The sequence below is a fragment of the Mustela nivalis genome (genome assembly GCF_964662115.1).
Source record: "Mustela nivalis genome assembly, chromosome: 8".
NCBI classification, from domain to species: Eukaryota; Metazoa; Chordata; class Mammalia; order Carnivora; family Mustelidae; genus Mustela; species Mustela nivalis.
The window spans coordinates 87,215,579-87,228,180 of NC_139027.1; the positions used below are offsets into that span (position 1 = coordinate 87,215,579).

Below are 12,602 nucleotides of genomic sequence, written 5' to 3' on the forward strand. Positions count from 1 at the left end.
ATGGCCAGCAGAGAAGAAGTAATGGTTGAAATAGGAGAAGAAAATTCAAGAGGTAACCAGAAACAGTTCCAAGGAAAAAGCAAAGAGTTGTCTTCAACTCTTTTGCTTTAAATGAGACATGCCTGTTTTGATACAGACACTGTACAGCCTACAAAAGGAACACAACCTTCTGTAATAGAGAATATTTTATTTTACTCTTAAAAATAACAACACTGACCCTTCCAGATATTTGTCCGAAGAGATTCAAATCAAAGACCTTCTTGCCAAAAGCCGACAAATTTCCCTTCAGCATTTCAGGGAAGTTATTCTATATTGCAGTCTGATTCCATGAGCAAATTCTCTGTAACTTTTTAATTAGCTTAAAATTAACAGAAGAAACAATGAATATCTGTGAATTATTTTACGAACACAAAGATGAAAAACATAAACAACACAGCACTAACTCCTGTTAAACTGACACAGAAGAGCAGGACTGAACATGAACATGACCCCGCAGCCAGGATTTGGGAGGGCCTCTGGTATTACGTCATAGCCTGGCTGGGAGGAGCACTGGAGCTTATTAAGAAAACGCCTCAGTACAAAGGCCTAAACAGTAGTTCGGAGCTTCCTGGAACTTGGGCCCGCAAACCTGTAGCTGCTTTCCCCTTTGAGGGCTAGCCATCCCCAGGCTGTACAGGAAGAACTTGCAGTCTGCTTTGCATTGTCTGTTCAATAAATAGACTTCAGCTTTGTGCTGATTGAGCAGTAACATTTTTTCTGGAGCAGGACTCTCATTTCTGACACTAATGGCCTTAAACAAAACAAAGAATGATACATTTGATGGAACAGAACGCTTAACTGTCGACTATGTCAAGGGGATTCTGCAACCCACACCTACCTGTGACTCGTGGGACCAGATCTGGAACTTCCAAGCCAAGTCCGATGATCTGCTTATTGCCACCTATCCTAAGGCAGGTAGGTGGAAGGAGGGGGGTGGTGAAGAAGAGAATTAGGAAGATGAGTGGGGAAAATATTAGTAGTGAAATAAAGAAACTGATCTGGGTTGGAAAATTGTTTACCGGACAGAGTGATATGGCTAAGTCAAAACACTTGTGGAAACTGAAACTACAGAAAAAAATACTAAAATAATGAATAAAATTTTAAGAATTTAACTCTTCTTACAATGTACATATTTTTTTTTACCTTCCCATGAGTGACTTAAACAGCCAAGAAGTAACGGACTAGATAGTTGATTTGTTTGCTCCCAATGCGGGCTCTTAGAGCAGATCCTGTTAAAAAAAAAAAAAAAAAAAAAAAAAAACAAGCAAAAAAACCCTGCTGCTTTGTCTGTGTGTAAGCTGCAAAGGGGATTTCCCCAAAAGGTGAAGAATTAGGGGCGCTTTGCTCCTACAATGCTGATTTCACCTCAGCAGCCTCCAGAAGCCCTCAAAATCTCCCAATTCAAGGTCTAAGAATTACTCTTTTGATTTCTATCTTCCTTTGTGGTATGTTTTGAACCTATTTCCTTGTTTCAGTAATCAGTTTAACAAAAGTTGCTACAGAAGTTAGACTTCTTAAGTCCAGCCACTGTATCAGAAAAATTTTAGGATGACCAGGGAAAAATAGTTCTCTGCAGATATTTGTGCATATCTGCATGTATTCTAAAAACATACTATTCAATTCACAGCCAGATTGCCTATACATTTGGTCTTTGCAAAACCAAGCTCCCTGTCAATAACTCTGCATACACACACACAGAGATGTTCATATTGAAACATATACTTGTGCACACACGCCAAAAAATCTAAACCTAAACATTTTCCTAGATTGTATGTTCAAACCTCTTTTGAGTCTTTATCTCTAATGATCCTGATAAGACTCTGCCAGCAGAAGGCAGCTTTAGACTCTCATTTATCCATCACTTTCATATTGTTCTTAATTTTCTAATCTTACTCATCAGGAGCCTGCTCAGGATTAAACTTTCCTAATGTGAATGTAAAAGTCGTCACTGGTGAGAATCACATCTCACAGTTTTAATTTTGTCCACAATTCTACTTTGTCATCACTTCAGTACATGATTACATCATTTAAGTATAATATTTAAAAATTAATCTTTTCTCCACCTGCCAAATGTGAGCAGTAAGACTTGGTTTGTTTAAAGTTTTCATGGGTTAGAATTAATAGGACTTGAATGATCCAAACAACACACTCAAAAAAAAAAAAAAAAAACTTCTTGCCAGCTAATGTAACCTTTAGTCATCACTGAAACCTTACCCATTAATAAAGGTTATATTTATTAATGGGAAGAAGAAATAAGCATAGATGAAAAATGTGGTTTATACCTAAATTTTTAAAAGAATAATTAAATACTCTGGGAATGAGCCAAGAGAAAAATATATTCTAAAATCACTGACTTCTAGAGGATGAATTGAGAAGTCATTCCACTCATCTCCAAACTTCTAGCAACATGTCAGCCTGCCCCAAAGTCAGCTAACTCTAAATAGCTGTAAATTCAGTGAATGCATCAAATCAGTGTAAACAGCTCTCTCTTTGATTAGATAGCTAAAGAAATATTAGTCCTTTACCCTGCTATGAAAGAGTTGGTGCCAGAAATTCTTAGAGACCTAACTCGTCTAGGATATAAAAAGTAATTTTTTCATTGTTCCCTGACTTACGCCCTCCCTGTAGACCTAAAAGCACTGAACTGACTGTATGAGAAAAGGAAACTGTAATGAGGGCTGGTGTCATAGACTGCAGGAAGGTAAGCCCAGATCCAGGATTCAGAGAACCATACTAAAATTGTCAACTCTCTTCCCACATAGATTTGTCAAAATACCTAGTACAACAGTTCTTCATCAAAGTATGAAGATTCAGTTGGTAGGAACTATATTAGTCTAGAATCAGGCAGCACACAGAAACTGAGGCTGGAGAAAGAGGCCCGTCTTCCAGTAGCTTCTCCGGTTCAAGAACTAGGCAGCAAAATATGGTACGGCCTATGCAAAACGTCTACCTGTTGGAGCTACCATTAGTGTCACTACCTCGAGAAGAATGACCTCACCACTCTTCCACTTTCCAATGCATTTCATTAGCAGTATCTAAATAGTATTCAAAATCTTCGCAGTAAAGAAGTCTAGGGAATACACTTTTTAACCTTCTAGTCCCTGAGATAATGGAAAAATTGAGAAAAAGTTGAAAATGGAATCTAAGTACTAATGATTAATATCAAGCCCAAGTACTAATCATTCATTTGTTCATGCAATCAACACATATTAAATACCTCCTATGTGGTACTTGGGAAACAGTCTTAAACAGTCTGGAAACCACATAGTGATTACTCTCCAGGAGATTATAATCAAGTGAGAAAGACCTTTCATTCTGTCTTTCTTAGAACAATGCAGCTACATCAATTGGGTAACAATCCAAATTAATGGTTATGACAGGCAAGAAAGTGAACTATTTACCAATATAATATCCACTCCAAATTGCAGCCTTTGTATAAAAATTCACATTGTGATAACACAAGACATAAATAAAAAATGATGTTTTCTAAATTTCAGTATAAACCTAGCTTTAAAATTCAGAGAGGTGTTCTGACAAGTATAATCATATTTTAAGAAATGTAATACACTAAATGTCTATGCATCTTCATCTTTAAAAATGGAATAAGGAACAACATGGACTCAGGAGATAGTGGACTTAATACAAAATGAAGGCGATATTGAGAAAAGTCAACGAGCACCTACTCATATACGAATTCCTTTCATCGAATGGATACTCCCATCCGTAGGATCTGGTAAGTTTCGAATAGCCACACTTGACTAAGGCCTAAATAAACACCTAAGATTTTTTTTTAATTTAATTTTATTTTTTTTTTAATTTTTTATAAACATATATTTTTATCCCCAGGAGTAAAGGTCTGTGAATTGCCAGGTTTACACACTTAACAGCACTCACCTTAGCACATACCCTCGAAGGGGGATGTGAGGTTATGAGCACCTAGGATTTTTACTACCACATAGCCCTCTCAAAATTCTGGGCATTCAAGCTGAAAAGTTTAATAGAAAATACATAAGAATTAATACAACCACCTTGAAAAACTAGAAAAAAATTAAATTCTAGGCATTCAAACAATTACTAATGAATTCTGTGACTTTGCATTTTTTTTTTTAACTATGTCTGGCCATTTTTGTACTCCAGACATTTTCTAATGGAGTTACTGCTATTACAAAAGTAAGTTAAGTTTTTATTCTCCATTAGAAATTAATTTTATTCCTTGGGTGCCTGGGTAGCTCAGTGGATTAAGCCTCCGCCTTCGGCTCAGGTCATGATCTCAGGGTCCCGCATCAGGCTGTCTGCTCAGCGGGGAGCCTGCTTCCCTCTCTCTCTCTGTGTGCCTCTCTGCCTACTTGTGATTTCTCTCTGTCAAATAAATAAATAAAATCTTTTTTAAAAAAAGAAATTAATTTTATTCCATAAGGGTGAGCCCAAGTGAGATAATTTCATGGTAGAAGAGTATAAATTTTTACATTCTTATTTACCTAGTTTCTTGTTTGTTATGGTTAAAAACTGTTCCAGATCTTAAAAAATCATTCATAGGCTAGAAATATTCTCTCAGATCAAACTTACAGTTATAGTGATTGCACAGGTGACTTGAATTGTTCAATTGTTCCTAAAATAGGAACAATTGAAGCAGCAAGATTTTGAAGCAAATACAAATGGTGGAAAGTGATCAAAAATCAATTTTACAGGTTTGGACCGAGCTAATGAAATGCCCTCACCACGGACCCTGAAAACACATCTTCCCATCCAGCTGCTGCCACCATCCTTCATAGAAAAAAACTGTAAGGTAAAAAGAAAAAGGAATTCACAGTTTACTCCTTAGAGTGGTCTTCAGTTTCCTTTTAAATCACTTTACTTGTTGGAGCACCTGGGTGTCTCAGTCAGCAAAGCATCTGACTCTTGGTTTCAGCTCAGGTTATGATCTCAGGGCATTTAGATCAAGCTCCACATTGGGAGCTCCATGCTCAGTGTGGAGTCTGCTTAAGATTCTCTTCCTTTCCCTCTGCCCCTCACCTCTCTTTCTCTCTTTCTCTCAGAAACAAATGAATAAAAAATCTTTTTTTAAAAACCACTTCACTTATTAAAGAAGAGAGTCTATCTCTTCACAATAATCAATATGCAAATTGATCTGATTCCTTCCCAAGTCCTGCAAAGACCATGATCACAAGAACACCACATCAGAAAATCTCATCTGTATGGAATGTAGCCAGTTGAACATAATTTGTGTGGGCAATAACTACATATAAGTCTAATCCTACTTTTGCTTTTTTCCCTCCCCTTGCCATTCCTAGATCATCTATGTAGCAAGAAATCCAAAGGACAATATGGTATCTTATTACCATTTCCAAAGAATGAATAAAGCCCTTCCTGCTCCAGGAACCTGGGAAGAGTATTTTGAGAGTTTTCTGGCTGGGAAGGGTAAGAGAATTCAGCTTTTGTTTCTTCCTTTTCTCAAAATCCTCACTCTAAAAGGAAAGAATCATTTCCTTAGACCAGCCAGGGCTCTGCTTGCTTTACTGTGAAGAAATCATCAGTATATTCTCCCTCTCTTTAGGAACTCTCTTTTCAGTGGAATATTTGTTTGTTGGGCTTCTGTGATTCATTACCATTTTTCATCCCTCTTTGCAGTGTGCTGGGGTTCTTGGCATGACCATGTGAAAGGATGGTGGAAAGCCAAAGACCAACATCGCATTCTCTACCTCTTCTATGAGGACCTGAAGAAGGTGAGGGGCAATGCTTTAATGGACCATAAGACATTTAGGTCATAATGTGTACACCACACTGGGGACTCACAGATTGAAACAAGAAATAGATAATACTGCATTTCATTGGCTGCTGCTATCCATTCCTCAAAGCACACATGGCATATCATGAGTTTGTGTATCACATAGTTTCATCTCCAATTCCTGGTGCTCCCCAGAGCATATCCCATATGGTACACCTTTTCCAGATAGGCAAAATATGAGTGGTACCTTTTTTCCCCTTTCATGTCTATTCTAAAATTCTGTTTAGAAAGAAAAACATTTTCTAGTACATTTTGGGTTTTTTCATTAGTATGTGAGAAACATCATAATCTCAAGAAATGATTTAAGAAATTAGAGTGTAATGGAAAATACTAATGATTTAGATTCAAAATTCTTGAATTCAAGTTCTGGCTTTACCACCTACTGGCAAGTATTCTTGCTGAGGACACTTAACATCATAGAGACTTACTTAGATTCCCTAATTGCAAAAACTAGATAGTAACATATATTCTTCCAAGATCTACAATGAGGGCTAAATAAGATGATGTTCATGGGAGCTACTATATAATGATATAGTATCATGATACTATATAGTATATATACTAATATACTATCATTATGGTATAAATGATAATATGCTAAATACTATCTGTGACTTAACTAAATACAAAGATCTACAAAAATTATAGTCTTTGTTCTTCAATTTATCACTGGAAGTCTTGGTACTCAAAAGATGCTTCACAGATTAGCTGCATGGGGCTCTAAGAGACTACATCAGGTCTCTTAAGTCAGAATGTGCACTTTATAAGATGCCCAGGGGATTTGTGGGCACATTAGTTTAGACACACAACTCCTAAGTTCAGTCACTGTTGGGCCTCATCGAGTTGTTTCTACAGAATATCAAAAGAGTAAAACAATAATTTTTCTATTTTTTTAGTTGAGATATAACAGACATTTAACACTGTATTAGTTACAGGTACAACATGATTTAGTAACTGTATTTATTATGACATGAGCACCACAAGTCCAGCTGACATCTATCACCAACACACAGTTACGAAATTTTTTTCTTGTGATGAGAATTTTTAAGATCTATTTTCTTAGCATCTGTCAAATATACAATACAGTATTATTGACCATAGTCACCATGCTGTACATTACATCCCAAGGATATACCTATTTCATAACTGGAAGTTTGTACCTTTTGACCACCTTCACCTATTTTGCCCACCCCCCACTCCCCACTTCTGGCAACGTCAATCTCTTCTCCATATCTATGATTTTAGTTGTTGCTTAGATTCCACTCTACGGTTTTTTCAAACAGAAAATGTTGGACATATCCCTATTTTAGTGCTGAGAGTTATCTACTCATAGAATTCTAAATTTAGATACTCAGTTAAGAAATATTATGGCAGGGAGTTGTATGCTAGAAGGGGAGAGTTTCCCTTTCATGGGTAGATATGACAAACTGGGGAAGCCACAGAAGGAAGGGTGCTATTAAACTCAGAATAAGAAAACTCCATGTAGGTGATACTTGTCTATCATATGTATCATAGCAGTGTGAAAGTAAGGCTATGTCACCAGGAATGACAGTCTTTTAACAAGGTGCATCCTGATGTATTATGAATTCCAGGAAGAAATTTTATTGAACTGGTAGTTCTAACCTCAGAGTCCCTAGAGCCCTTTTAAGTATTTCTGTCATCATGTTCTGGAATGTGCCCAGAATGTGCCTAGTCACTCAAAGCACAATATTCTCACCACTCTTGCTGATTCCTAGTCTATGTGAGGCCAAATAAATTAAGTACTACTTTTGACATCCAAGCTTTTAAAGCAGAAGACACAGCTGTCAGCCTAAACCTTTCACGTGCACTCCCCTAACACTCCTTCCAGAGTTAGGGACTTCCCATAGCCACAGCTTCCCAGGGTGGTGTGTCCCTCTGATGAGGAAACATTGGAATTGAGCTCCTCTCAGGAATGCGTAAACACCTGGATATGCTGGGTAGTAGACTTACTAGCCATTGGTGCCTCTTGACTACCTCATGGGTGCAAAATAGTCAGCTGTCATTCTTTTCCTACCACCTATTGCCATGACTGAGATGGTCTGTGATATTTCTATCCATGTCAGAAACAGGAGAGAGCCTCCTTAAATTGTCTGACCCTATGCTTCTACAATGTCTTTCTTCTTATCATGGGTCTATGGACTCTCCCTGTAAAACATCTAACAGACCAAGACTCCTCCCATAACTGACTTGCATAGGACACTTGGGCATAACTCTTAGTGAAGCATTCTCCATGCACGGCATGTTATTTTATAGTAAATGTTTCACTAATACCACTCAGTTTTTGTTTACATGTTAGAGAGAGAAAAGCTTAGTAATTCCAGTTAATAAAAAAGAGAACAGTGTAGGTCCTCATGTTAAATTGAGTACTTGTGAGAGATTTTTTTTTTCAGATTTTATTTATTTATTTGAGAGAGAGAGATTGCATGAGAGAAAGGGGGATGGGCAGAGGGTGAAGGAAAAAATCTCAAACAGACTCCACACTAAGCATGGAGCTCAACATGGGACTCAATCTCACAACCCTGAGACCATGACCTGAGCCAAAATCAAAAGTTAGCTGCTTAACTGACTGAGTCACCCAGGTACCCCTAAGATTTTTGTTTAAATTTTAACTCATGACATGTTGCCGATTACTGTTATTAAATCATTTCAATATTTTAAACCAATTCTCTTATATAAAATCTTCACTTTTCTTTTGACTCTCATCATAGAATCCAAAGCATGAAATTCAGAAGTTGGCAGAATTTATTGGGAAAAACCTAGATGATGAAGTTCTAGATAAAATTGTCCTTCACACTTCATTTGATGTTATGAAGCAGAATCCAATGGCAAACTATTCATCAATTCCTACTACAATTATGAACCACTCTGTTTCTCCATTCATGAGAAAAGGTATTTTTTTTTTTTTGGTCATAATCCTAAAGAATTGTCCAATCTTTCACAGATTTGAGGGAGTTTTCTGTGGCTAAGAAAAATAAGATCTATAGTAAATGATTGTGAAAAAAGAAGTAGAAAACCAGGAATGAAATGAAAACAATTGGAGAGTGAGGTGTGGTGTGTACATCCAATTCCTTATCCTCCCTTTCTCTCCAGAGATCTGGCTGATAAGGTGAAAACACTGAATTAAGTCAGTTGGGGCAAAGAATCCATTTTATAATGGGTTTATAAGGGCTCTATGCTATCAGATTTATTCATTCAAAAATACTTATTGAGGGGCTAATATGTGTCAGACACTGTTCTAGGTAATGCTCAGAGCAGCAAAAAAAAAAAAAAAAAAAAAAAAAAAACAGAAATTTCTTCCCTCATGAATGTTATATTATAGCCACAAACAAAATAAACAATTATACCCAGGATAACAGATGATGGTATTACTAATGGGGAAGAAAAAAATCTGTGGAAAGGTAACAAGGATTGCAATTGGAGAATTTGGGGAGTCTACTTTTTTGGTTTTCTTCCTCAAAACTCTATCTTGAATTCTCCCACATACAAGACCCTCTCAGTGGGCCTATAAATGGAAACTACAGGCATAAGCACCTACCACACTTTGATGTCCAAAGAGGGCAGGAGAAAAAGACAAGAAATCCCCACAGGCTTGCTGTTTTAATTGTGGTAGTTTTATTTCCCCCATTAATGTCCATCAGTAGATAATGGGCTCTCCCTCTCCCACAAATCAGATAAAAAATTCTTCTTCCCTTCAGAATGAAATTGATAGGTTAGTATCAGAAATGTTTTGTCCAATATTGCACTCCTTGAAGGGTAGAGTAAAACAATTCACACAGAAACAGGAGAGTTGAGAAATGTAAACTGACTCTCTCCCACATGACAATTTCAGGGACAGTGGGAGACTGGAAGAATCACTTTACTGTTGCTCAGAATGAGAGATTTAATGAAGACTACGAGAAGAAAATGGCTGATACCAATATAACTTTCCACTTCCAGTTCTCGTAAAAAAGAAAAGAACCAAAAATTTTTTTAGTCTATTACCAACTTATTGGTAATAGTCAATAAAACCTTATTACCCAGACCACATGATACTGGATTCAAGTTCTCAGACTAGCTGTTTATTGTGTCTGCTTTTGTTCACTCTAAAAAAATTAGGGATAAAGCTAGCAGAGATTGGAGACAAGGCAGAGAGTTGGAGTTACTAGTTACAATCTGGAGTTACAAACTAGTAACTGGAATTACTAGTTACAATCATGGCATCATTGTTGATTATCATTATATTTGAGTTTGCTATAGATCATGTGTTTTTTGATGTACTAAAAGTGCTTCATTCCTGATATTAAAAAAAAAAAAACCTAATGTTTTCAAAGTGTTGGTTCAGACTAATTTTTCAATGCATCATAAAAATATATAGATAGTGACTATTTCCCCTAGAAATTTCTTGGTAGTCAAGTAACCATCAAGTGACTCTGTTTCTCCATGAAACATTACAATTCACCTCAGTATTCTTACTATAATACATCTATCCCTATCTCTTATCATACCCTTTATACTTAAGTCTCTTTCTCACTCCAGCCAATGCTATGATTGAGTCTTGGAGTCATATCTTGACTGACCTCCTTCCAATGCATCCACAGCAATATCTGTCAGTTTTACCTGCTTGAAGTGTCATTTTTATGGCTACCCTTCTAGTTCAGAAAACTTTTACCTCTTGTCCATAATAGTATAAGCTTTCTAACTCATATCTCTGTTTCTTCCACATCTACCAGGGTTACTTTCTTAAAACAAGATTTTGATTATATTTCTCTTTGGCTCTAAATATATCAGTAATTCTTAATTTTTACTGCCTGAAGATAAATCCCTTACTTTTTAGCTGTCAATTCAAAGGCAACAATGTTGATATGATATGGTGGATATCATCTTCCAAACCACTTTCCTAGCTTAATTTCACCTTCTAAACCACCTCCATACTTCAGCAAATAAGCCTACTCACTGAGCTTTGATCACATCTTGCCAGTTCCTATTCTACTAGGTTTTTTTTTTTTTCACCAAATTTCATCTGAAATTTCCTTTCTTTTCTATCTACCTGTCCAAAACGTGGAATATGCTTCAATGACTAGTGTAAGTGGTTCATTCATCCTGAAAATACTGAGAGCTGAAGGGAGCATTTGCTTTCCTTTTTTTTATTGTGTTCAGTTAGCCAGCATATAGTATATCATTAGTTTTTGATGTAGTGCTCAACGATTCATTAGCTGTGTATAACACCTAGTGCTCATTACAACACAAACGTGATTTCTGAAGTCCTCTACACTTGGTATAATTATTTTGTGATTAAGATTAAAGTAATTATATATCTTGTATGTGTATATGGTCTCTTGTATGTTTATTAAAATTTTCATTTGTTTTTTTCTCCAAGATAGAAACATTGTTGTATATTTCATTGCACACCAAACAAAATATGACAAGCACAAAAATAAGTAACTGAAAGAATATATCAGTCAAGGAAATTCTAAAAAGCTAACTTTTTATATTTTAAGTAGTCCCTATAATAGCTATCATTTATAGCTATTGTCCAATATACTAGCTACTAGCTAAATGTGGCTATTTAAATTAATTAAAACTAAATAAAATTCAGTTATTGGTTTTTACTAGTTAAATTTCAAGTGCACAGTAACCACACATGGCTAGTAGCTATTACTTGGGCATTATACAACATTTCTATCATCAGAGAAAGTTTTATTGGATAAGACATTTTATTTTTACAACCATCCTTTGAATATGGCATTATTATCCCAAAAAGAAAACTAAAACTCAAGTTCAGAGGTGTGGGATGCCTGGGTGGCTCAGTCAGTTTAAGTGTCTGCCTTCAGCTCAGCTCATGATCCCAGGGTCCTGGGATCAAGTTCCACATCAGGCTCCTTGCTCAGCAGAAGCCCTGCTTCTCCCTCTGCCTGCTATAGCCTTGGTCTGTGCTCTTTCTCTAATAAATAAATAAAAATTTTAAAAATAAATAAATAAATTTCAGAGATATTAGTTAACTCAAATAAGAAATATTGGCATTTAGCTTCGAACACCATGGTTCCAAAATCTGCCTTTTTAACTGATTAAAATAGAGCCTCTCTCTTCCTTTCCTGAGACAGTCTCCTCACAGGTTCATCATGATCACCACTAACTAAAGCCTGCCCAACTCAGACCCTGATCCAAAACCCAACCAGACTGGCATCAAACTGTCAGCCATTCCCCATCATGATCAAGTGAAGCTTAACAATAGTCTACTGAATAGCTTTCCCACTGTCTACATGCTCTGAAGTAGACAGAGTCCTAAGCCAAAAATAGCCTCCCACTTGGTATCCACTTCATGTGTCCAGTCTGAAATCTCTCCTTCTATGCCTTTATATCTCTAAGGTTCCCCCTGAAATGGAGTAAAATTTTTGCAGGCCCTTATCTGAATACAGTGCTTTCTGTGGCTGTGTTCAGCTCTCCCTCACATATCACCAATCCTCCAGGACACCAAAATCCACGCCCTGCCCTGCTGCCTAACAGACAACTCAGGGAAAGCATGCTTGTGCTCAGCCCATTGCTCTTAGACATTTCACCTTGGACTCAAATTTCTACCTCTTACTTGCCTTCAAACTACCTATGTAATCTTGACCAGCAAACCCAATCTATATATTTTGGTTACTTAGCCATATCCCCAAACAAACCAACTTAAACTCACCTTAACTTGGCCTCTCCCCTTTTGTCTTTCAAAACTAGTGATTAGCATATTATATTCCAGATCTAGTTGGCATTATTTCCATTTCAGCAGAAAATTACA

The 12,602-nt window shown here is 36.6% G+C and overlaps 1 protein-coding gene across 1 annotated transcript; it reads left to right on the forward strand.

The window, feature by feature from the left end:
• The first annotated feature begins 544 nt into the window (after window positions 1-544).
• On the forward strand, window positions 545-11,151 carry LOC309871321 (sulfotransferase 1C4-like). The gene is made up of 7 exons (XM_082744224.1): window positions 545-954; window positions 3,647-3,772; window positions 4,728-4,825; window positions 5,331-5,457; window positions 5,668-5,762; window positions 8,554-8,734; window positions 9,675-11,151. The coding sequence occupies exons 1-7, from the start codon at window positions 786-788 to the stop codon at window positions 9,788-9,790; spliced, it is 912 nt and encodes a 303-aa protein (XP_082600350.1). The 5' UTR covers window positions 545-785; the 3' UTR covers window positions 9,791-11,151.
• Window positions 11,152-12,602: the final 1,451 nt, after the last annotated feature.